Source organism: Pyrus communis, chromosome 2 (assembly GCF_963583255.1).
Source record: "Pyrus communis chromosome 2, drPyrComm1.1, whole genome shotgun sequence".
In the NCBI taxonomy this organism is placed as follows: Eukaryota; Viridiplantae; Streptophyta; class Magnoliopsida; order Rosales; family Rosaceae; genus Pyrus; species Pyrus communis.
In genome coordinates this window covers 4,062,394-4,089,437 of record NC_084804.1, presented here as the reverse complement: position 1 = coordinate 4,089,437, position 27,044 = coordinate 4,062,394, and the positions used below count along the sequence as shown (strand labels likewise).

Sequence of the window (27,044 nt, the reverse complement as noted above, 5' to 3'; positions counted from 1 at the left end):
CAATACAAACACAAGAGATAGATTCGATTGGATAACTTGAGATTTGTTGAAGCTAAAGGTAGAAGATAGATTACTTGTGAAGAAAATTTGTCCATTTCAATCTCCATAAAATGATTTAACACCTTATATGATTTCTTCACTTCTATCAATTCAATCCTTGACACCAAAGGACTCGCTTGCTATCAACACTTTAGTTAAAAATTATTAACATATATATATATATATATATATATTTTGGTTTTGAATTACTAATCTACAAGTTCATTTAGAAGTGTTTTTAAAATGACTTATAGCACTTACGTGTTTCTTACAAGTGCTTTCTAATTCACTTGTATTTTTACTATAATTGGTTACATGAACACTTTTATCAAAAAAAAAAAAAAACGCTTTGCCAGTTTCAAAGCATTTTCAAACAAGTTTTTCATATTGTAAGAATAAACGGGGGATTAAGATATTATGTCACAAACGTGTGATTAGCATATATAAAATTAGCAATAATGGATTGGTGAGCCCCACTTAAGAATATTCTAATCTATGTACACATTTCAAACAGACGGCCAAAATATGCTAATACACCGGTTCTTCAAAAAAAAAATATATATATGCTAATACACCAACATCATGACAGATCCAGATTTAAACATTCACTAAGCTAAAATCAAGGCAAGTAAAAAAATAATTAAACCCTTTTTATTACTAAAAAAATAAAAAATAAAATCAGAAAATTGTTAAATAAATAATAATAATTAAAAAAAAAAACTTTCGGTATCTTAGGGCGCACGATGCTCGTTTGAATGACACAAAACTCTTGTATTTACGGGGAGTGAGAGAGTGTGTAAAAAAAGACAAATAAAAATGGAGGGTTTTGGAAGAAAAGGGCAGACGTGTCAACAGATCTGAGCTTGTGGTCCCACACCACGGTACCTAAACACGAAAGAGCACTCCGGCAGCTCGCCCAGATCGGCGAAGAGCGACTCGTCCTCCTCTCCCATGGGGAACACCATCGCCGCCTTGTCCCCGGAGTCGGACCCGACTGAGCTGCTGCTCTCGGCGAAAATGGGGCTCTCGAGCACCCTCGACGACGTGGTCTCCATGTCGGCGAACCAGACGAACTCGTCGTTTACGATAAGCGACTCGTGGTTTAGATCCGCGAACCTAGAGTCTTGGTCTTGGTCTAGGTCTTGATCTTGGTGGTCGGGTTGCTGGGCCTCCGGGGCTTCGGTCTTGGTGGGGCCGCGTTTGTTTGCGGCGGCGGAACTTGAATTGTTGTGGTTGTTGTGGTGGTTGCGAGAGGCAAGCCAAGAGTGGTTGTGTTCGGAGGAGTAGGTGATGACCAGCGTGGTGGGGTCCACGCGGCTTCTCTCTACTTGTTTCCTCGCCGGGCATCCTTTTGAGCTACTGCACCTGTAATACCCTCTGCCCAGTTTGGTAAATTAACCAAATCCCAAAGAAAAACAGAACAGATAATTAGCCACGGATCATAAAAACCTGCCAAATTCGACAGTATTCTAAACTGCTGTAATATACGTGAGAAAAAAGAATGCAACTTAATACAAAGAGGCGGACACATGGGGTTAAGAAATGATTATTAGTATGAAAAATAAAATTACAGTCTCTCGCTCAAACTTACTTTACTTAAATACATAATTACCTGGGATAAGGTGAGCCTTTGATGGGTTTTTGGCCGTACTTTCTCCAAGCCCAAGAATCGGACGGCGGCGGAGTGTTGCTGTTGCTGTTGTCGCCTTTGATGGGGACCGACACCACTCGTTTCTGTATTGCTCGCCGACCACTGTAACAATTAAATTCTTGTAAATTAACATTAATTTAAAAATCCCATTATTAACATTGGTTTTGTGCATGGAGTTGAACTAAAACTGGGTTAATTTGTGAATTGAGAAAGAGTAAATTACAAACCTTTTTTTGGGGGAGGAGGTGGAAGTGGTGATCTTGGAGTAGTCGCTGAAATTGGTGGACGGCGGAGGAGAGTCTGAGCTGTTTTCCGGCGTGGAGCTGGTGGTGTTGTCGTTCTCTTCCTGATCGCTCAGAAACTGTTTGCTGTTGCTGCTGAAGAATGTGGGGTCCATTGTTTGGAACTTCTGGAGCTCTGAATTTGATGATGATGCTTGCAGAGAAACACAAACTGGCTGCTCAGAGCAGAGACGGAGGGGGAGAGAGAGAGACAGAGAGAGATGGGAGATTTCTGATTTGATGCTGGGGGGTTTAGAAGAAGAAGAAGAAACAAACGGAGGGAGGCGTTAGAAAGAGGGGTGGCGTCTTTAAAAATTGGCCGCCACATTGACAAATGGGCTTCTGGATTATATGTTTATATTAAAATAAGGACGTGCAACCAGATGTTTGTTTTTTAATTTAAAATTTAAACGTCCCCCAATAATTGGATTTATGAATTATTATCCATCTCCATTTTCTCCTTTCTTTTTCTACCCAAACTCACATTGCAATCTGAAAGAGACCCTTCTCTTTTTTACAATTTTGATCCACGTAACGTAAGCCCTCTTCAGTCTTTGACTTCATTGCCCACCACCCCATACCTCCACTCAAGGGAAAAAAGATAAGTCTTATGTATCTTTGTACTTGATCAAAAACGTTTTACACAAAATTTATATGACAAATCGAATGTGTTTTACCAATTTGAAGAAGTTTCTATTTGGTTTCCTTTTTAAAGGTTGCACACGTCTTTTGATCCTTTTTTTTTTTTTTTTTTTTTTACCGTCAATAAGATATTTACGTAGATGACTTTTAGGATCGGTCAAAACGCTTACGATATTATAATTGGATTAGCCGCAACTGAGAATTCATGAGATGTGTTTTAATCTTGAGTTCTCCGGCTAAAGTTTAGACCATCTTCAATGGAGATGTTTTTTGACAAAAAAAATGAAGATGTTAAATTTCATTTTTATAGCTGATGTGGCAAAATAGCATTTTGTAAAGTCTTCTATTCCAACCGAGATGATGAATTAAAATTCTTTTGGGTTATTTATAAATAATGCGTCATAAAATGAATGGGTTCAACATAAAAAAAAAAATGACATTGCCTTCAAATTTGGCAACAAAGTAGAGTATGCCAATCCATATAGAATTTTGGCATCTCTTTTGAAACCATAAAACCATCTTTTTTTTTTTGTCACATCAGTTCATGTAAGATTTGACATCTCATTTGGAAGAAATGCTAGGGTGACTCTCTCAAAGTGGTACACTTCATGGATTGTCTGTCACTTTATAGTTTAACGTCAATTTCTGTACCAACATTATAAAATATTGTGCCAAAAACAAAAAACAAAAAGTGGCAGAAAATTCAGAAATAATTCCACTTTTCTCGTTAGCATTTCTCCTCCCCATTTGCAGATGTTCTTAGAGCTCACTAAATGCTTGATATTTTGTTACATTAATAAATGCTTGTCTATTATTTTGTGAGTTTGTCAACACCTACTACATTGTGATTAATCATAAATAAACAAGGATATTAATTATGTTCTCCTCGTTAAATTCAATGGAAAACGATTTAATTAACTTCACACGGACTTCCTTCCCCAACCGAAGATACAAGGAAAATAGAGAGGCAAGTACCATGTATGAATATGACTTATCTAAATGACATGATAAATTGATAATGTTGTTTAATCGACTCATTTTATATAACCATGATGATCTCACCAAATTTGTTTATCCTTCCTGTCTCTCAAGGTCTCTTAATCCCTATCTAATTCAAATCAATTTTCCATTAATTAATAAGAAAAGTCAAATTACACCTATTGTAGCTAGGCTAAGCAGTACCTCAATGACAGTGTTTTAACTTTCTTTTCATTATTGGGTTAGATCAGTCAATCATGATAATGTCTCGACTTTGCCGATTTTTTTAACAGTTAATTATTTAATTCATTAACGTTATAATTCTATTTAAAAAAAATCGTGTTAACATAAAAACAAAAAATAAATTAAACTTGATAGAATGTTATGATCACAATAAAACTATTCATAACGAATTATAGACATAGAGTAATCCCAAAAGGTGGAAGATAATCATATGTTTTTAATTAATTGGAGAACATTTAGTACATTTTTAAGGAAAATGACTCAAGACAAAGCCAAAAATAATATCTCTAAAACATTTTGGATAATTTGAGGCTGGTTTCAAAATTTAAAATTTTGGCGTGAATCTAAAGTTTAGCCTCAAAACTTGACCAAGTCAGTTAATACTATTCCTGCAGTCCCAATTGGCCTATATGTTACATCAAAACTATCAAAACCCTAAATAAATACAAGTCTTCTAGAACCCCATCCATGGGTGCCGTGAAGCAATGTATATATGCACATGAATACGACTTTTATATTGCTCTTTATATATTGTACAACTCTAATGTTTACTAACCCTAGTTTTTTATATATATTTTTTCATTTAGTTTAATTCATTTTAGTATTTCTTCACCCACTGCATCCGTCATGGCCGCTCTATCTCAAACGTATGTCACAGCTCACAGTCTTCTTTTTAATTATTATTATTAATGGAGGGTTTGAACCTGATATGTATGAATAAAAACTCAACTCTCTATTTGCTAATATTGAACCACATGCAATAGTTAGTTGTTGAAAAGGAGTGAGATCATAAGATCGAACTCGTACTATAATGCATAAACACCATAGTACATAACATAATTGCTTTTTGCCATTGTAGTAAAACGCGATATGCGGCTTGTTCACAACTATGTATATTTTTCATGGAATGGGAAAGTTCCCAATGGCTTTCCTCAAATCATATTTTAAATTAGAAATGAATCTTCGGCTTGAATATTTTTCCTAGGAGCCAAACACATGCTTTTTACGCTCGACAGGAATATTGAATAGGAAGCAAGCATGTTCATATTTATGACAACGATGTGATAAGAGAGAGAGAGAGAGAGAGAGAGAGAGAGAGAGAGAGAGAGAGAGAGAGAGAGAGAGAGAGAGAGAGAGAGAGAGAGAGAGAGAGAGAGAGAGAGAGAGAGAGAGCCATATTTGGGTGAGTATATGTCGCATTGAAGCTTTGTGATCTCCCAGCTAAGCAATATAAGCAATATTAACCAACGGAATGTAACCCACATGTTGTCCTGATCCGTGTAATACTGAGAGGGTCAGAACAGTATCTCAACTTTTTTGGCTGGGTAAAAAAAATATACATAATTTTAAACAATTTGACAAAACTACCCCAAGTTATATCTTCTTCAAATTTTATCCGTGACACAGATGAGTTCAACAAAAACTAAACAACATTGACATCTCTCCAATGCAACTCTACCACTCGATTATCTTCTAAGACCATCGGGAGGCGAGTATCAAAGTTGGTTATTGCAATTCATCAAGAAGAGCAGGGGAAAACCTATATATTGTTAGATAATGATAACGTTTTTGAGAAAAGTTTAACAATCATTTTCTTAAAATAATAAAGGCCCATTAACCTTACCTCCTCTCAACTGTCATATAAATTAGAGCTCCTGCCCCTTTACATATTTGATTAACAAATTAACACTTTGTTGTAGTGACTATACTAATCTTAACCTAAACACACAATTAAACAAACACTAAAGTTCGGAGATATACGCTGAGCTGAGCACACAATTAGTATGGTTCAGCCAAGTGCTCCAAGAAATGCCTCACCGAAAAACTAGAAAAAATTCTTGGCACTCCACCTGCTATTATTGGCATGCAACGAGGATAGAGTCTTACATCTGCCTCTACTTAATTATCTTCCCGATAAGCCTCTACTTAATTATTCCCTGGTAAACTAATTTTCTAACTTCGCTCCTGGATAAGAGGATATATCACTCAGAACTATGTCCAATTACGGTGGGGGCACGAGATGGATTCACCTTGTTAACCTTTGTCCCAAGCCAATTTGGCATCTTCACAAAATCACACCTAAACGTAGAAGGAACTCTTGTTGATATATTCATAACTTAGCCAATAAACTTAGCACTGTGGTGTTCTTACTTAGCAATGGAGCGCACTCAATCGCTTTGTTGATATTTTGGAATAGAGGCTGCTACCGGCGGCCAGAGTTAGACATGTCAGGGTGGCTTTCTAATATCCTGACAATTGATATATAAACGTCTATAATTTGATAAAAAAAATAAAAATTCTACCCAACATATTTTAGATATATCTTAAGCTAATCATGCATTATCATTATTTAACAGATCACCAGACAACTTGTACTTCATCCATATTTGGGTTCAACTTATAAATTTTTGAATACATGTTGGTGTTAGGAATTAGAGAATCGAATGTACAATTGTTATATGATATTTTCCTGGAAGGGACACTAATTATTTGGTTGACTTTAGCTTTGTTTCTGACTTTTGATTTTGTCGGGGCTTTGGGACCAACCACAATTAGAATATAACTCTCCAACTATTGACATATATGTTCAAGAAAATTGAGAAATTATCGTCCTATTTAACCGATTGGGTGAAAGCTTTTAACAAGGAACTATGGAAGTGGCCCCTTGTGTACCTCCAAGGATTTAAGCTAATTAAATCTGCATGCATGTAACTTTTTTCACTGCACTTCAAAGGCGAAATCTAGCATTTCGTCATCAAGCGGGTCACATCGATCTGATGTATAATTAAACTATTTATTGATGGTCAAGATTGAAGCTGCAGCCTGCAGGCCTGCTCTGTAATTTTCAATAGGGTGCAAGTTGAAGTAGGTAACGTCGACATTTACAACAGTTGCATATTGTATTGCTATGGAAGCTTCCATTGGTGAAGTTGATGGGTACGGCCATAACACCCATGCACGTACATTGCACATGTGTGAAAATATGCAACTTTTTGCACTGTAAAGTTGGATTGGATTGGATAGATAGTTTTCTATTAAAGAGGTAAGAAATGTGAATTTATTTTAAAATGTTGATTCATAAGTTTGAGTTTGATATATACTTCTCCAGGTTACTAATAGGGCTCGCTAGATCTGTAATCTAACTCTATTTATCACCCTACTTAGTTACCCTCATCAATAAATTAACCTTAGTAGTTTACATATGTTCATGTCGTAACTTATAATTAAGTTCAAAATGCATGTTATGAAAGATATAATCTAATGAGAACAAATTTTATCCAAATAAAACAATGTAATTTCCTAAAATATATAAGGAAGTGTTGAGACTCATTTGCAAGTTGCCTACTAGTTCGTACCATAATTCTTGGTTTTTGGTCCGAGGTGTCACTACCAAGTACCAACCTACCTATCAGATAAGGACCAAATTCGAATTTATAAAGCACCCCTACACACTGCATAAACCATAGAAAAGCTCTGTACCATTATACCCTAACACCAGTTACAACCACCTCCATCTCCGCCTTCAATCCCCAGTTAAGGCAAATTTAGGGTTTGAGCTCAGGGCAATAATACCCTAACCTGGCCAGTTCAGTAGCCTGGCCAAAACTAGTACTGATATTATGTTACAAAATTAACACCAGTACCCACAGCATCTGATTTATATATGGCTCTTGTTTGATGTGTGTTCTCTTCAAGGTGTTTTTGAGTGTTGATAAGGGTTTTCTATTTGGGTTTTTGGAGCTTGGAAAGTGTATTGCTACTTTGGGGCTTTGCAATTTAGGGTTTTATTTTTCGGTTTGGCTGCTACGGTAGTCTCGCAGTTGTGCATTTGTGGTTTCAGCCTGCGGTCTTACAGTCTCTTTCTATTTTAGTGAAGTTTCCGTTTTCGAACCAAAAAACACCAACTGCGATTAGGCCGCCTTTTTTGAGGAAAGGCCCAGGAGCTTATAAGCCACCTTTTCTAGGCCTATGCATGTAGAAGGCCCCAAATCAATTTCTTCTTTTAAGTCCCCTGAAATAGAATTTCTTTTCTAACAAGGGAGTGTTAGCAACCTTCTCACTTACCTACTTATTTTAACCTTATCACTTTTACTCATGACGGATATTCTACAAGTACGCAGAACTAAAATCTTAATCACCTTGGGGTTGACAAACTAAAATTTCAGGTATACTAACCAAGGAAGAAAGATAGTACAGTTTTATTACAATTAAAAATATAGTTTTTGAGTGCTAATGGAGCGTTGAAAATTAGAGTGCCAAATGGACAAACGACGAACAAATTATGAAACTATAAATATTATCACTAAAACAAAATAAACAAGAATATCAAAATGATTACAAACTGTTTGGGCCCAAAATATTGTTTTGGCTGAGCTAGGAGTTGTTCTCGGCCTAGTAGTCTTCTTCTAGAATTATAATGGGTCGTCCAGTCATTGCGGGCCATCCAGTCAGGATCGGCCGAATCCTGTTGCAAAATGGATTGGTTTAGATAAGGATGGAGTGGTCTAATCCGAATATGCTTTTAGCCCAGCTATGAAGGGATTCACTATTATAAATAGAGGATGGAGCATACATTCAAACCCTCTCCAATTCAACAAAAAAACTGTCATGCGCAAACTCTTGCTTTATGTGAAACCTCTCAACAACCTTGAGATTTTTATTTTTATTTTATTTTTTTTCCGCCAACACATCTTCATTTTGGATAAACAACACTGTGAAGGCAACTGGTGACATCTTCAGTTTGGATAAACAACACTGTTGCCGTAGAGTTAGCTGATCGCAAAGTACCTTTAGTTTGGATAAACAACATTGCTTCGAAGTCGACTGATTACCTATCCAAGTCTCGGTCGACAAGGATTTTCGAGTCCTTGTTGGTAGAGGTCATTTCATTAGCTTTCTCGATGAAGTGAGGTGTTACCAAGTTACTACATTGGGTACATTGAAAGTTGAATTTGATATTGAACTTTGCAAAACTAGCAGCCTTGTCTTCAGGCTCTAGAACTCGAAGGTCGAGACGTGTTCCTTCCTCGGCCGCAATCGCAAGATCAAGAAGTCAGCAGCGCGCTCAATGCAACATCAACACATTTTACTCCCTGGCCGAGCTCGGCCGTCGAGTTGGCATGCCCCGCACATAACCGAAAGACGTAGTTAGCTCATTAGTTACTTGGCCTGCGCGCCACGTAGGCTTAATAGTTTTTTAGGTTCAACATAAAGTAAGGGGTACGTTTTGACAGACTTAATTCTCAAACTAAATTACAAGCTAGAGACCTAAACCTAAGAAACCTCAATGCGTAAGATACCAAAAATACCTTAATACAAAATCAAATCAAATATCTAATTAATTTCCTAAATAAACTCATGAATTCCAACACCCCCTCAAACTCATGGCAGTACACGGCATGAGTTTGAAGATGTGGGTGTAGGCTTCGCTAGGCGAACAAGCATGCACGCAGATTCCAAATTCAGACAGATGACAGATGGATATAGATTCAGACAGACATATTCCATTAATTATCGGACACGCCCTAATACAAATAGATTCCAACAGACTGCAAATTCATATTCCAATAGACAGATGTTGAGGACATGAAAAAAAAAAAGAAAAAAAGAAGCATATGAACTCTCCTCGTCCCTAAACGAACGAGATTCTCGTATCCAAACTGTAGTAACAAACAAACAGACAATCCAATCATGAACTAGATGATATAAACTCTAACAACGTCATCAATCCAAGCACTTGAGTAATCGTTCCTGTGGTATCTTTACCGATGCCAAAAGCCTTTCAAGAATGACATTGCTCTAGCACCATCTTACAATTGCAAAGAACTAAAATAAAACCCCAAAAAAATTGGAAACAAAAAAATAGAGGCTTGGAAACAAAAACCCCCCAAAAAACTTTGAAGGCTACATACACATGCTTTAAAGTTCCAATGTATTTTACTGCAAAACTTAAAGCCCTGATGCCATAAGTTCCATTGATGCTAATTAATAATGGTTTTAATTCATTTTACCATAGATGTAAAAGCTAGTTCTCTTGCATCGAAACTCCTTGTGAGCAAAGAACTTAGAATACAAGAAATTTTTGTAGTAACATTCCAATGTGTATGTACAGTTCCACTTAATCCAGAAAAATTAATGTCTCACTCCAATTTGTTTTATTCAACATACGCATGTATAATTTACTTTTATTTAGATTTCCATATGCCGTATATTGATCACGCACACAAAAAAATAGTGATCTGAAATCAGTTAAAAATTTACTAAATTAGACAACGCAATGAAGTTTCAATTTTGGTCTCATTACCAGATTTCAATACCTTTTTCAGATGTTCAAAGTGGAAGTGACACAAAAATACTTCTATATTACATACGCATCAATTAATAGACACAAAAATACTTCTATATTACATACGCATCAATTAATATCTTCATTATACATTGATGAGAAGATTCAACTCTACAAAGTAAGAGTTATTAACTCGAGGAACTACAAATCATTCATGCGTCTCCTTTCCATCTTGATTAATCTTGGTGGCCCTAAGTATTGTCTGTGTCACAACTATCACATCCAGCTTTTCTTGGTTTTGGTGATCAGCTACAGCTGCAATGGCTTCCATGGAAAAATTGTTGTTGCATGAAACTCTAGCTTGCACAACATTGAGACCCATTTCTTCAAATACCTCCAAAACTGAAACCAGAGTGTCCTTTGCTTTCTCACACTTCACTCTCACATGAAACCCTTCCTGAATCTTCTCTACCTTCACTTCCTGCCCATCCATGCATATACAATATTCACAAAATTAATAAATATATATAAAGTACACAGAGAGAGAGGGAGAGAGAGAGAGAGAAAGAGGGAGAGACCTCGCGGACTTGAAGATGTTTGATTAGGTTTATGTAATCTGTCTTGATAGCCATGAGATGCAAGTACTCTCTGTGGACTGCTTCGAGCTTGAGTTTCAGCATATAAATGTGGGGTAAAGCATCCACGACAATGGAGGTCCCTTTGCCCTTTAAGTATAAACATCCAACAAAACACACAGAATGTTTAATAGGTTAGCTAGCTAGCTAGTACCAAGAAATTAAAAGAACAGATGAAATTACGGATTTTGTCTTGGTAAGGCTCCTTAGAATTTGAAGCTTTCGGCGCAATGCTACTCTCTTCCGCAGCCCGGAGACCATAGCTCTCATCAGCTCTGTTTCTTTGTTTGGCTGTTTCTCTCTTTGTGTTTTTTACTTTTAAACGCACACGAGCTAGTATTCAGATTTGAGTTAATAATTTTGTGGCATGCATGGGATGGGATGGCTTTTATAGCTTGCCAAGAGCAAGGAGAGCGCTTTAACTGACTAGTGGGGGTTGGAATTTTGAATTTCCAAACTATTCTCCTCTTGTTTTTATCTGAATAGGCAAAGGTACTGCAAAACTGTATATCCAACAGAAGTTTTACAAATGATTCAAATGGCATACATTTTGTTTTTTTGGCAATAGTAAATTATTCTACACCAAATTTATTGAAGTTACAAAAAAGAAAATTTGAACTTAGGTGCAGAGAAAAAAACACATTGTTCTAACCAACTTAGTTGAGCTTGAATCTACAAATCAAATGGTATGCAATTATATAAGACATCAAATAAGTCCAAAACCAATGGAAATGGTAAAGTTTCTTTTTTCCTTTTATTATTGATAAAAAAGAGAAATAATATTACTAAATATTGTAAACATACACAATAAACAGAGTGAATTCTAATTTTGTTTCTAGTTGTGCAAGGAATGCCTTGCACTTTGATAACTCTTGTAGTAGATGCCCCAGAGGTTTTTCTATTTAATTTTATTTTCCTTAAAAAAAAAAAAATTGAGTGAATTCTATCCTTACATGAATGTCACTCTCACTTGGGAGTTGGTCACCCATTAATATGGTGTTAATCAATCACGTTAGACAATGTCTTTTTCTTTTTGTTTTTTGGGGGAAAGACGTTTGACAATGTCTTATGACTTGATTGCTGAAACATTATGGATTATTGAGATATATTATGGTCGTGTGTAAGAATTTCTCGTTCATATTATATATTGACCCATATATGACTTCAGTAATTTAATTTTCAACATATGTTTAAAAACACAGATCTGCCTTATCTGTTTGTTTGAGTTAAGAATTTGTAATTTAGTATTTCAAATATTAAGATATAGTACTATCTAATATGAGATGGAGGTGGGATCAAGACTCTAGTAATTGGTACATGTCCAAGACATGAAGATTAAGACAAATTATTCACTACTATTAGGATTGAAAGAGTTAAGAGGAGCACAGAAGGCAGGTGGGGACAAACTAAACTAGTCTAGTTCTAGCTAAATAGCTATTTTTATATAATCAAGTGCCAAAACCACAAAAGAAGGAATGGGATTATGTTAGGGGTGTGCTATCAACAGATCTCATTTTACTTCTCACACACACTTTGTTAATTTATGTCCATTGATCTTTTTCAATTCATCTGATCAGACGGCCGAAAATTAAAAGGATATGTGAGAAGTAAAAAATGATGTGTGGATATCACATCCATTATGTTATTGTCCCATTCACCTACTTTTCCAGTTGGGAAATTTGCATTGGGATGGCTAGGGTTTATGGGAAATGAGTCGGCAGAGATGGGGTTTGATATGTCAGAACAAAGACACATGTATGTACATCACAGACACTGAGCGAGCTAATAATCTGGAGGAAGAGGCATATATAAGGCATGCATTAACACTGATTTAACAGTAGCACGTATTCACGGGCGTCTCGTTTGGCTCGATTTGTCTCCCCTTGCCTTAACATATATACCACACTGCATGGCCATACCCATAAAGTGTATATTATTAGTGCTGGCAGGTGCAGTTGATTGGCTCTATTAATTGCTTTACCACTGGCCGTAGCTCACATAATCTGACACTATACTTTCTGTTTTATTCATTTCCATCAAGTTCATTAAGTTTCGAGATTTAGACCGTTGAAATTTAATCCAACGATATAATAACTGTAATCGTTAGATCAAATTTTAATAGTTCGAATCCCGAACTTAGTGGATTTTGTAAAAAGAAATCCTGAGAGGATCCCTTTCCTATTCTTTATCGTTCTTTCCCCTTTAGTAGGGCTCGCCAAATTCCCTTTACAAAATGATATAACGAGCCACTCAATCTAAACATATGGGATTATATTTTAGACTACATACAAGCTAAGTTGCAAACTCAAATATTTGAAATCTCAAATGCAAGAATGCTCAATTTATCATAAGGTGTTGATTTGCATTTGATTGTACATATTCAAGATTTAGCTATAATATTTTATATATGAAATAGGAGATAAGTGAAATACGAAACTTAAGATTTTTGTGCTACTAAAAAAGAGGAGATATATAGCTTTTCGTTTTCATCTTTAATTTTGTTACAACAATCACTAACCTTAAAATCTTAAGTTGTTACTGACAAACAAAAATAATATATATCAAACTTACTCATACATTCTTCACAGTAAAACTTTAGTGCAAACAAATAAAAGAGTGAGAAACAGAAATTAATTAAACTTAAGATTATTACAAAGACAGTTCGGATATTATGTCAACGGGGTGTGATATCCACACATCAATTTTTACTTCTCTCACACCCTTTTAATTTTCGACCGTCGGATCAGATAGATTGAAGAATCAAATGACAGAAATTAACAAAGGGTATGGAAGAAGTAAAAATGGGTGTGTGGATGGTACACCCCTATATCAACTAGTAAACTACAACCAATAGAAGGCTATACAGTCACTTTGCGACAAATGTGATTAGGCCAATCTCCTTGCACCCCAGTTAGATCTCTATCTTTGTGACAAATCACCATGTTGTAAAACAAAAATAACTTTCAGGAGAAGGAGTCATTGAGAATTATGACTGAATTGAAATCAAGAACTAGAATCATTTTCCTTATTATTTGGCTCAACCAAGGAATTTTAATTATGAGACAATGGACATATGCAACGGTGACACCATAGTTTTTCTCCTCCCAAGTGTCAGATTTGTGCTTCATAGTAGTGGAGAGGTTTCACTGAAACTCGATGTGAATGAACGTACACCTTAGTCACATGATGTCGTTGCCACCACACAAACCCACCAAGACAACCTTTGTATATATATACGTGACTTACACGTTTTAAATATATTTATATGCTTAAATTGACAAAAGAAAAGTCAAATATTTGAAGTAAATGAATAATCTTAGATTATGCTAGAAGAAACCCCTCATATACCAATTAAAGCAGCTGAATTCACATAATAAATCGGTCTCTATAGAATTTACATTAAAAATAGAGAAAATAATATTTAATAAACAATTGATTGAATCACATTATTGCTAACCCATCATGAGGTTAAACCCACACCCTCCCCCTTAGTGTAGATAATATCATTTGTTAAAAAAAAAAAAAAAAAACAATCATTTGACAACTAATTTAATCATATTATTATTTGTGTGCGAAAGATTTTTTTTATAACCGGCATTACACGCCTCTTAAGATGTTTTGAACGTGCTTAAAAAATAGATAAAATAATATTTAATAAACAACTGATTAAATCATATTATTGCTAGCCTATTGTAAAACTAAGCCCACGCCCTCCCCCTTAATTTAGATAATATCGTTTGTTAAAAAAAAAAAAACAATCATTTGACAACTAATTTAATCACATTATTATCCGCATGTGAAAGACTTTTTATAACCGTCATTACACGCCTCTTAAGATGTTTTGAACGTGTTTACAATAGGAAAATTAATATTTAATAAACAACTGATTGAATTACATTATTGTTAGCCTATTATGAGGCTAAGCCCACCCCCTCCCCCTTAGTGTAGATAATATTGTTTTGTTAAAAAAAAAAACAATCATTTGACAACTAATTTAATCACATTATTATCTACATGCGAATGACCTTTTTTATAACCGGCATTACACGCTTCTTAAGATGTTTTGAACATATTTGAAAAAAGAGAAATTGAATCACATTATTAGTAGCATATTATGAGATACTAATTATAAAATAAAAAAACACAAAAAATTAATTATTAAAAGAATACTGTTAAAATGACAAAATACCCATACCTTAGGCAAAAACACACTATGGATTTTAGCATGCAGTTGCACGTAAATACCACCCGAAATCACTTTCCCAATGTATGGCTGCTATCTGTAAATCGTTTCTTGTGTGAGCTACCAGAAAGTCACAGAGCTAGCTAGAGGTATCTGTCTCCTTATTTTTGTGATTCCCATTTCTCTTTGTCCATTTGTGTTTGACATATCTCTCTCAAGTTCTCAAGTGGTAAGGGGAGGGAGGCTCAATGCATGGCTCATCTGATCCCATTCATCTTTTTAATTTCTAGGTTTGCTTGTGAAACATTTTTGCTTTTCATCACTTCGTTTAAAGAATCCGCACTCACATGATGAGCAAAAGCGCAGTCCAATTTTTGAAAAGTAGCTAAGACTAGGTGATTTATATGATACTAAGGTTTGTTTGTCAATAATCGTGTCTCAAACATGGTCGTCTTTGGTGTTTGCTTCTTAAAAACAAACGACAATAATCATTTTTTAATGGAGAAATTAGGTTCTCATCCTTCCTTTTGCTACTCCTTTGATTAAAACCTTATTCATTTTTATTTTTTGATCAGGGTCTTTAGTGTTAATAACATCATTAATTATTTCAATAATAAAATATTTTTTATGTCTAAATATATTCATTTAATGTTAAAAATGTTACAATTAGTATATTTATATTTATGGCTAAATTTTTTATCGTATATTTTTATTTTTAGTTTGTACCCATTTTTAATTTGCAACCCTTTTTTAATTTGTTCGATTTTTCTTTTCAGTTTTAATTTGTACCCATATATTAATTTCTTTTTGTGCCCATATTTTATAGAGTTTTATTTGTATTTGTACCCATATTTTTTTATTTATTTGTACCCATTTTTAATTTTGCTAAATGTACCCATGCTAATTATATGTACCATTCATGTAATTTTTTTTTCAAATTTTTAATCTTAAAATGTACTCATTCTTAAATATACCAATTTGTTATAGGCAAAATGTCACATCCCGGGCTCGACTCCACCGTAGCACAATATTGTCCGTTTTGGGCCTCTACCACACCTTTACGGCTTTGTTTCTGGGAACTTACACGAGAACTTCCCAGTGGGTCACCCATCCTGGGATTGCTCTCGCGCGAACTCGCTTAACTTCGGAGTTCCGATGGAACCCGAAGCCAATAAGTTCCCAAAATGCCTCGTGCTAGGTAGAGATGGGAATAAAATGCGGTGACTTAGTAAGCCGATCAACTATTACCCAAATGCCATCAAAACCATTATGTGTACGCGGAAGCACGCCTTGATTTCGGTCGGGATGTGTTATAAAATGTACCATTTTTTTTTTATATAAAATCTATTCAATTTTTTTCTAATCCATTTTTAAAATTATATAGGTACATTCTTTTTTTTTTCTTTTTTCTTTTTTTTTTATTTGAGAATGTATCCATGTTAAGTTTAATCGAAGAAATTTACTAATATTATTAAGCCTAATATATATTATTTTTTTTTGGTGATTTTGAAGAATGTACCCATGTTTTGGTACAATAATTTTTTGGTTAATTTTGATGAATGTACCCATGCTTATACACACACTAGTATATTTATATTTTAATATTTTTAATCCCACAAATTATGGTTTTTTATTTAAAATCTCATTAATATAAACAACTATAAATTTCAATTTTTAATTTTAAAAAATATAGTAACGTATATAGAAATAAATTATCACATTAATTTCATGAACTTGGATCAAAAATTGAAAGCCAACAAGGTTTTAGTCAAAGAATTTTCATAACTAGGGACTGCATCCAAAATCTCCTTTTTTTAATTGTATGGGATGTGAATCAAATATTGCTTGTACTAGAGAATAATTAACCAGAACTACTTTTTCTTCTTCTTTAAGAACTGATATTATTTACACTAAGAGGAGGGTGAGCTTAGCCTCACAATGAGCTAATAATAATGTGGTTCAAATTCGCTTTTAGCGAGAATCGAACCTAAAACATCTTACTTACTAATAAATAGGAATATTATTAGACCGTAATACTAAATGGCAACCAAAACTCCTTTTTAATTGACTAAAATTCCACACACATGATTAAGGTTCGATTTCTGATTCCACCAACCATACGTGTATCTAATTATTTATGCCATAACTTAAGATGGAAACTACACAAAAATAATTCGCCCATACTATAAAACATGTATTAATAATAGGCTTACTTTTAGCAATGTTCCATATAATTCTACACAAAATCTAACGTTACCCTTTACACTCTATTATACTTCAATTTATTCCATGCCTTCTTGTTTTGTGTCTTTCTTATCCCATTTTGTCAATGTTGAAGAAGCATGCATTAGTTTTGCTAACATAGCATGGACCCTTGGTCGTTTCAACAATGAATATAGGAATGAGTTATGAGCTTGTTTGGAAAGTACTAGTAAATGACTAAAAGTGTCTTTAGAGAAAATGATTTCAAGTTCTAAAAACGCTTAGAGTGTTTTTTGCAAGAAGCAATCAAAGTATTTACAAGATTTATTTGCATTTTTACTAACGATTGGATTCAAAAACATTTTCACTTTCAACCATTTAAAAGTATTTCTCAAACGAGCCCTACATGTTTCCCGCATTTTTAAATTTAATGAGCTCGGCTCGTATAACAAGCAAGTCAAATTTAGTTTGAGTTCGAAATAAATTAAACAAAATAAACTTAAGAAGAGTGATATTCAGTTTGACTCAACGTGTTTACAACCCTAGTGTATCGCAATTGGGCTGACCCTCAATGTAATCGTTTATTCATATGTGGGCTTCTGCGGAGATGTTGACTTGAGATCGGATACAACCCAACTTAATCTATTACACGTTCATTAAGGTCCATGCCTCAATCATGGGCCTACAAATATAAAGTAAGAAGGGAGGGTCGATATTTGAACTTCGATGATTTTAAAATTAGAATTAGAATTTTAAATTTGATAAATATTTTAACCATTCTACTATTTGACCCAAAAAAAAGCATATGTATGTTGACATAATGGCATGCAGAAGGACCAATTGTAAATGGCAGTCTCGAACTTCCGCATAATGTGATATGAGAGTTGACAAGAGAAAAAGAATATATATGAGCACACACACATATCATATATGCTCCAGCATCTTCCATCATAATTCTGGCATGAACTAAACATATTGGAGGTCCAATTAGCATTTGGTGTAAACGTTACACAAGGAATTGGTTAAAAGGGAGTCAAATTAAAGACAGCCTCGAATTTTATCCCCACATATGGTGTTTGTAATTTAAAGGATATACTTCAGTTCTAGGGCATATCCTGCAGCCTCATAAGTCACTCAAGCTTATGTGTTCCAGCAGATCGATGAACATATTCGTCTTTCTTTTTAGTTTTCTTTGGGTAGAAGCCTGTCGGATTTTTCATTATTACCCTTTAAAATTTAGTCTTTATGTTTGAGTTCAGTTGTTCGTGAAGGTGCAGTTGCACTTTGCTAAAATATAAAGTCTACGGTTTATGGAATTTTTGGTGTATCAATAGGCAACCTAGCTAGCTAATTACAGTGGGACTATTTATAAAAATCATTAAAATAAAATCTCCTAACTAAAATAGTAACTCATGTCATGCCAACATAGTTCTCTGGAAATATATAATGAAAAAAGCAAATTAAATGGATACGTATGTTCGAATGTATATATACACCAGATGGGTGAATGCACCCTCGAATTTTTGCTCGAACAAAATCAACCTTTGTTAGGTCCATTTGGCTGGTCCTGAAAGCGATGAAGGTGACATAACAAGACTACAAGTAGAAGAAAAAAGATATCTTGAGAACATGCTCTGAATCTTCCCTCATAAATTTTCTTTTCACGATTTTCAGCTCTGTCCTTTTAATGTTTCACGTCCTAGCTAGCTAGTAAACTACATGTTTATATATACTACCGTGTCGGTGGCTAATTTACTAGGGATTATAATTTTATAAGAACACTAGATAAAAAAGCATTAGACTATTAATCTCTCATGTATATATGGCACTGATGTAGTACTGTGAATTTGATTGGTTGCAGTTATTTTTCTCTTCTAGTGCAGCAATATATTACTTAATCCACTTAAAATCACGAATCAATTCAGTAAAATCAGCTTCATGAAGAAGTCTTTACAGCATGTAACCGAAAAAAAGTAGTAGTCTGTGCAACTAAAGTTTTTCTACCGTGAAAAAGTCGGAAGCGAATTGTGGATGGAGTCGATGAAGCTTGTACTTTGCAACAGACAAATGAAAGCACAGTTCCTTAGGATCCCTAGCATATGCTCTCTCTGAGTTGCCATAAATAACAGTCTCCACTTCAACACTACGCAACTTAAGCTTTTGGTTGTGCAGTTGCATAAATTACAGAGCAAAGTCTCCTCTGGCATGTAGCCACTTACAATTACAAATGCTTAATTCTGGCTGAACAAACTGGCCAGCCTTGCATTATTTTTGTAGTTTGCTTTATGCCAAAGGAGATTTGCTCGGCAATTCTTCTGCACTCTTTTGCTTGCTCTGTTAGGATTGGCAGTTGAAATTGATTCATCCATTCATTCATTTCCCAACCGCAGTCTGTTAAATTTTTACAATGTACTATACCAAAATGGTATACGTATATATTCGAGTTGGTGTACATTAAACCTACAATCTTAAATTTTGTTTATTTAGCACTTGAATTATCCAGTATGCGTGATTACTAATGCATCTAAAGAAAATTAAATTATGCATGCATGCCTCATGTACCATTTAATTTCTCACTTTGGTATTGATTCAAAAACTGGTTGTGCATGACAATTTTCTTTCTCATTTTTGTTCCTTTATAATTTTCACTTTTCAGTGATGACCTGTGTTTCTGGAGTACTACAACCGGAAGAAGGGAATCAGCAAAGAAGTGTAGGCGGCTGTCTGAATTTAGAGCTGGCGTTGCATTTCATAGGTTTACTGAAGCCTGAAGCTCCGTCACACTTGAAATTTTTCTGAATCTAAACCCTATGTATACGATGATTGAGGTCATGCATGTGAAATTTGTACACAATTAATTGTGGCAATAAATTTTAATATAGGGTTTGAAAATAATCAGTATTGCAGAACTATTTCATTGAGACCAATACATAGAGGATAGCCCTGCATCTCATTCTTTTTTTCTAGAGTCATGGCAACTTGAACAAACAAAGTAAAGACTACTAAATTTACCTACCAAATTCTAACCACCCTGCTGCACTACCAAAACGAGCTATCATGCTTAAATATTGTAACATATTTCATGCGATCTGGTAATATATTTATGCTGTTATAGGAATTAGGAAGGGAGGATTGATTTTTTTTTTTTTAGCTTATTATATATATTAGAAGTGTGCACTGTTCTTAATATGACTTCTTTTAGAAGAAACGTTATATATAAACTTATCTCCTTCTATTCATCAATGCATGATATTATCCTAAATCTCACATACATGTCATGTGTGAGTATAGAGTAGTTCACGTTTGACAGGATCATAGGAACAATACCATACGGTTGCAAACTTGGATCCTGTATATGTATACAGTAAATATGGCCTGCAGTGCCGTGCAGATGAATTCAACTCCTAGGTCCTTTGTATTGAGACAGACATGAAGAAAAGCTTTAATCTAAAATGTTATTAATTGTCTTGGAGTCTGATGTTCTATTCAGTCTACTATATTTGTAAACCCTAATCAACAGTCTGTCAAACCTTAAAGGTTGGTACGTGCTTGTATCGAAAAAAGCAGCAGTATTTGCTACTTCAATTCGGCATATCGTTTACACGTTTGGAATGGCTAGGCATATCAAGAACTAGAGTAAGAATTGGCAAGTGCTGGGGATCACCTACAACATCTTCAGTTCTTTACCAATTTTGGTACTATATCCACATCTCCTCTATTAGAGCTGAGCTACTGCCGACCGTGGTAAAATAGAAGGGAAGCCTCAACAAAGAGAGAAAATGGATATTCGTTTTTTCTTTTCTTTTCACATTCTCTATACTGTACGTACATTATCTTGTAGAGGAGATGCGGATACAGTACCATAAAAAAGCCTTAATAGAATGACCACATATCTATATTCGGATGTGTTTGGTTTTCCAAGGATGGACAGGGATATATGTTGGACCACTGTCATATACCATGGTAGACAAATGAATAAGTTTTATGGTAGACAAATGAATATGTTTTTTTTTAACAAATGATATTATCTACATTAAGGGAAATGAGGGTAGGCTTAGCCTCACAATGAGATAGTAATAATGTGGTTTGAATTCGCTTTTGGCAGTAAGAATCGAACCTAAGATCTCTCACTTACAAGTGAAGAGGAAAACCACTAGACCGTAGGAATACCTCTAGATCATAGTACTAAGTGACAAATGAATACATCTTTTTATCTCTCTCATACTGTCATGCATTAATATACCTTTCTACGCAGAAGAATATTTTCCACATGATTGAAATATTAGATGATCCGAAGTTTCTAACTAATAAGATCTTAACACGTGTCTATCTCATTGTTAAATAAAAAAAATTGCTACAAAAGCAAAAATATTCACAAATTTATCTACCACCTCTTAAAAGAAATTTATTTAAATATTCACATACATAAGGAATTTGTCTATGCATGTGGGTAATTAGTTGGTTTGTAAATATGATACATAAAAACATGCATTACTCATAAGTCGAAGCATAGTAATAAAATTTGAAAATTAAACGCTACCTAATTACTCTCTACAGTCCGCAAATTATTCCCAAATTTTCATTCAAGTGCTACAGATCATGATGAAATAATTGTATATGCTACAAAAATAGTGATTATTAGGGCGGTGAATTAGAGGCGGATATAAGGATTTGCTCCTAACTATTAATCTTTATTAGGAGCAGAAATATAGATTTGTCTCTACTAAGAGTGCTAATATTCCCACTCCGGTGTCTTATTTTCCCACCCACCATTTAATGAAAATGTTAATAGCATATTTATCTTTTTAAAAGAAGACTCTTAAACCCCTATTTAATTAAGTACAAAAATTTTGAAAAAATAAAAAATAATTTAAAATAATAAATAAATAATGGTGGGTGGAGGGTGAGGTGTGATATCTTTGGTGGAAAGAGGTTGGGAAAGATTTGAGTTAGAATCGACGGAAAGGTTGGAGGAAGGAATGAGTACTGCTAGATGAAGGCGAGAAACTTAAATAGAGGAAAAAGAGACTTGGGTGTAAGATATGCGGCTTTGACAAAAAAGGAAGAAGAGTGGTTTGGGGATCCTGGGTCTCATGATGAATGTCCAGGTCTTAGGTCTTGCATTTTCTTTCATTTTTTCTATTTTTATTTATTTATTTATAATATTATTTAAAGATATATTAGAGTTATTTAAAAATATATATATTTGGGATATTTTGGAAATAATGGTGGGTGGGAAAATTACATTTTACTTTTTTAATTTTTTATGATGGGTGAAATTATCATGTGGGTGGAAAAATAAGATAATGGGGTGAGTCTAGTAGCACTCATTAATATATTGTTTAGACCCACCCCATTGTCCTATTTCTACACCCACATTATAATTTCACCCACCATAAAAATTTTAAAAATTAAAATATTATTTCTCCACCCACCATTATTCCTAAAATAACCTCTAATGTCTAATTTTTTAAACAATAATATTAATATGTTAAAAAAAAACCCTTCATGCTTCCTTAATTGCCACTACCCTAGCACCAAAACCTCCTCCCACCCCCATCAAAAACCAAAACCTTTGACACCTACTTGGCGGCATCTCCTTTGGAAAGAGAGAGAAACCAAAGGGAAAGGAAGAGAGAAGCACATGGAGAGTTTTCCAATACAGAGGCAGATTGCTCCAAATCGATTTATTCCAAATGGAATTGGGTGTTCTTTGATTTTAAAGTATGGGTTGTCGTCGTTGTTCGTCTATGAGGAAAAGGAGGAGAGGATGAAGGTGGTAGTACCAGAATTGAAAGGGAGAGTGGGGTGGTAATTGTTGCTGGGGAGGGTAATGGATAATTGGGGATTTGATAGTCGTCGGTCCATCATGAATGATTTGGGAGGATGATGGATTTATTTTTACTTTTGTTTTTATTCTCTTTTAGTTTATTTAATTAAAGTTATAACAAATTTATAAATGTGGATTTAAAAGTCTTTTGCTAAAAGGATAATTATGTGATTAACATTTTGATTAAAAGGTGAGTGGGAAAATAAGACATTGAGATGGTTTTAGTAGCACTCTTTTCATATTTGCACCCCTCCCAAAAAAAAAAAAAAAAAACTAGTAGAGCATTTTCAATGGAGCCACAATATAAAATGGGTAAAAAAACAAATATAGGGACAAAATGGATCTCTAACGGATCGGAAAGTGAGTCCCTAATGTATAAATAGTCACCAGACACATAGTGTATGTATCCACATATAGGGATTGTATAGGGACACAATCTTGAGTGAAAAACGCAGCTCACAATCTTGATTGGAGCTTTTAATGCTTTTAATTAATTCAAAAAAAGGTTAACATAAACAAAAAAAAAATATGCACCTAATCAAATTATCACATAAATCATAAAATTTCAATTTTAGGGATTCTACTACAAGGACTATCCCATTGAAGGCAATATTCCTTTAGAGACACAAAGATTCCCTTTAAGTCTTTAAATGAGTACTCCAAGGTGGTGATGGAAGTCCCTAAGATGCTCTTAGGTGTGAAAATCCTTAATTTTTATCCCTATTTTAAATTAATAGGTGTAAATGTATTGGCATCTACTTGTTCATACTTTTGTAGCATTGCGGATAAGGGAATAAAGTTGGTGTTGCTCAAAGGTATTGTTCTTTGAGCATACATATACCTGAAGCGCTTGTATAAATACTATGGCTTTTGGCTATTAAAAATCCATAGCATAAAATTTCCTTGTAACCATAAATTCCTTGGTTTTATTGGTCATAAAAAAATCCATAGCATTTTGATGCAGTGCCGGTGAATTACCGAGCAGTCTCCTCTTGGCAAACTGCCTATATCTTCTACATACAAAATTGAATACATGCACATGGTGGTCTGGCCACATGATCTAATGAGAAAGGCTGTCTGCCAAAGGAGATCTGCTCAGCAATTCTACTGCAGTACTTTCTATTTGCATGAACATACCGTACTCCTAATTAATGTGCTTATACATGTGATTGTTAACGTCGTTACTTGAGTTTGAATTCGTTCTACATGATTTATGTAGCTATTTCATATTTATGCTGTAAACTTAATCTCTTCTTAATTTCCAATCAAGACACATTCATTATGTGTGCTAATGGCTGCTGGTACATATGATTACAGGTAGCTAGTTTGCCACAGGTTACTGGATCTTTGTAGATTTGCTCTTCAAGCTGTGATAATTTAATCACTAAGGTTTCACCATAAAATCAATTGTCAAAACCTAACTTTTTATAGACATATGCAAGATTCTTTAGATAGGAAAATTTCGAACTATTTCGCTGAAATTTAAGTAGGTAAAAGTGCATGGAGGAATTGATTTTAAGAGATTGTAAGTGCATCAAATATGGGGTTTTTCAAACCGCACCAGACTTGAATTTTTTGTGTTTCTTTTTTCGATTTGAGTTTATATATTTTTCAGATCTGAGTTATTGTTTATTTTGTTTTAATTTTATTTTGTACATAATTTTGTTTTATATTTTGGTTTCAGGATCCCAATGTTCTTGGGGTGCCGGGAAGCTCCACGAGACAAAGAATGAATAAGCCTCCTATTTGGTAGGTTTTATTTTAATTTTTAAGGTCTTTTATTTATGTATGCGAAGTACTATAACAAAATGATACTTTTACGAAAGAGATTATAACTTTTTGAGTTGTTTCTTGTTAAAAAAAAAGAAAAATTATTTTGAGATCTGACAGCTCGGTGTTTATGATTTTCTTATTGAACAGAAGGATGAGATGAGGTGAAAGACTTTGGGAAGATGTAGTTCAAGAAAATGTTTATGCTGGTTTTTTCTGTGTCTTTTTTTTTTTTTTTTTTTTTTTTGTATTCTGTGTTTTCTCTAATTTTAGCTTTTTAGATGAGGTATTATTACATACTATAATGTGTACATTACTTAATTGGTTAATGATCAAAAATTCTGTAGAAATGGTTTTTTTTTTTTTTTTTTTTTTTTGTTGGGGGTATAAAAAAAGAATCATGCTTCATGGGCACGGTTATTTGCTCGGTTCTACATAAAAGTGGGACTCGGACGAGGATTTCAGAAGTTCTGAATTTAGTGGTACCCCAGCTGAAATTACGCCCACAGTCTCTTTGGTGCTAATGATCATAAGGAACTTAGTTATAGGGCGCCCTTGATGATGGTAGTATGCTTATTTGGTGCCTAATGTTCAATGAGCACTTTCAAAAGGTGCCTAAGATGGAATTGGCACAGTTTTAAAATGGTGCCCTATGCCATGATTTCTAGTAGCTTGTACATCGATGTTCTTGGAATAATATGATATTCATACGAATTTGTCATAATAAAATTTTAAATTTGACAGAAGAGAATTTGTGGGATCATTCTTAATTAAGACGTGTAATATTTGAACTCGTTTACAGTACAATTCAAAGCAACTGAACAAAAACCAGCACCATGATACAATGCCTACTACTGTTGACATGCAGAACCCTTTAAACTGTGTTAAGCTTTAGCTTTAGTTTTCTAAGCTTAATTAAGTTGAGTTTGTCTGTACGGATGTACGGATGTAAACTTTTCAACTTGTTCTTTGTTCTTCTAGGGTTTCCTCTGCTTTGTCTTTTAATGTTAGCTTACGTTGAGTTTGTCCGTATGGATGTAAACTCTAAACTTGTTCTTCTAGGGTTTTCTATTCTTTGTCTTCTTCTCTCCACTAAGAGAGTTTGGACCAACAATCGTGCACATGTAAGATTTCTTGTATGGAAATTCATATGCATGTTACACATGGATGCGTGATTATAATAATAGATTTTGTTAAATTAGATGTTTGTTACATATGCATGTTACATACCGAAAATTTTATGGTACTCCAAAATATAAAATATTCTAAACTTTTAACTGCTGTTTTTTTTTTTTTTTTTGGTCAAATAATAGATTTTGTTAAATTAGATGTTAGCTAGATTAACCACTGACGGAATTCAAGCTAACGCCGTCATGTAAGGGCTCAACACCTTTTCACCACTGTACTAAATGACCACTTACTTTACCCGCTAGTTATTGATTTTTGTATTTTTGCCCAAAAATCTAACAATTAGAATGACCGAAATGTCCTATATATACTCTGACCACCATAAAAAATCCTTGATACATACATGTCAGTGCTCGAGTGGTCAATATCCATTACGCTAATAGCACAACTGTATACAATCCTAGCTAGCAAACAACATGTCATCATATGTGCGTCTTTGCTCGAGTTTCGGCACACAAATATAACTTTCAGGTCCATCTGCTGGCTGTTGACGACAGCCAAGAGAACTGAGATTGCAACTTTACACGTACGTAAAAGATAAAGATTTTGGAGTAGATGCCTGTGGAATATGGATCTTCCACAAGCATCCATAAAAAAATCTGTTCTCTTTCTCTTTTTCATCTGTTCCCCATTTTCTCGATAACCCGATCAAGCATTGTTGTATTGAAACCAGAACACTACTTCAAATTTGATTCTGTGTGAAGGCTACGTTATATATGTGACCTTTCGGGTTGAGGTAGGGACATGATAATTATATGCACTGAATACAAAATTAAGACCCGTCTAATAAATTGTTAACTAAATTGATGTGATATCTGGCATATGATTTTAGGGCATGAAGGAATATTTCAAGTGTCAGAAACCCTAGTATTCTGAATTCTGGGTAAGGTGATGGGTACTATAGGTTACCCTAGTATTCTGAATTCTGGGTAAGGTGATGGGTACTATAGGTTAGAGATCCAGGGATCCAAACTCTCATTTATAACAAAAAGAAATCTGGATCAAAACCGTGTAATACATACAATTTGCGAAACAGAATCCTTTTCAACGTAAATTAAGAGGAATTAGTACTTATAATATTCTGTTCAACGTAAATTAAAAGGAATTGGTACTTAT

The 27,044-nt window shown here is 34.4% G+C and overlaps 2 protein-coding genes across 2 annotated transcripts; both read right to left on the bottom strand.

The window, feature by feature from the left end:
* Positions 1-728: 728 nt before the first annotated feature.
* LOC137726039 (probable WRKY transcription factor 65) lies at positions 729-2,324 on the bottom strand. Its single transcript, XM_068464895.1, has 3 exons — positions 1,918-2,324; positions 1,652-1,792; positions 729-1,416 (listed from the first exon to the last, which is right to left on the bottom strand). The coding sequence occupies exons 1-3, from the start codon at positions 2,085-2,087 to the stop codon at positions 888-890; spliced, it is 840 nt and encodes a 279-aa protein (XP_068320996.1). The 5' UTR covers positions 2,088-2,324; the 3' UTR covers positions 729-887.
* An 8,004-nt stretch (positions 2,325-10,328) lies between these two features.
* Positions 10,329-11,016, bottom strand: LOC137723303 (transcription factor bHLH61-like). The gene is made up of 3 exons (XM_068462467.1): positions 10,939-11,016; positions 10,699-10,845; positions 10,329-10,601 (listed from the first exon to the last, which is right to left on the bottom strand). The coding sequence occupies exons 1-3, from the start codon at positions 11,014-11,016 to the stop codon at positions 10,329-10,331; spliced, it is 498 nt and encodes a 165-aa protein (XP_068318568.1).
* Between the last annotated feature and the right edge of the window lie 16,028 nt (positions 11,017-27,044).

Coding starts and splice junctions, on each gene's coding strand:
- LOC137726039 (XM_068464895.1), bottom strand. CDS start 2,087: ATGGACCCCACATTCTTCAGCAGCAACAGCAAACAGTTTCTGAGCGAT. Junction 1,793..1,917: donor ACCTCCTCCCCCAAAAAAAG/GTTTGTAATTTA, acceptor TAATTGTTACAG/TGGTCGGCGAGCAATACAGA. Junction 1,417..1,651: donor AAAGGCTCACCTTATCCCAG/GTAATTATGTAT, acceptor CAAACTGGGCAG/AGGGTATTACAGGTGCAGTA.
- LOC137723303 (XM_068462467.1), bottom strand. CDS start 11,016: ATGGTCTCCGGGCTGCGGAAGAGAGTAGCATTGCGCCGAAAGCTTCAA. Junction 10,846..10,938: donor GCCTTACCAAGACAAAATCC/GTAATTTCATCT, acceptor TTATACTTAAAG/GGCAAAGGGACCTCCATTGT. Junction 10,602..10,698: donor AACATCTTCAAGTCCGCGAG/GTCTCTCCCTCT, acceptor ATGGATGGGCAG/GAAGTGAAGGTAGAGAAGAT.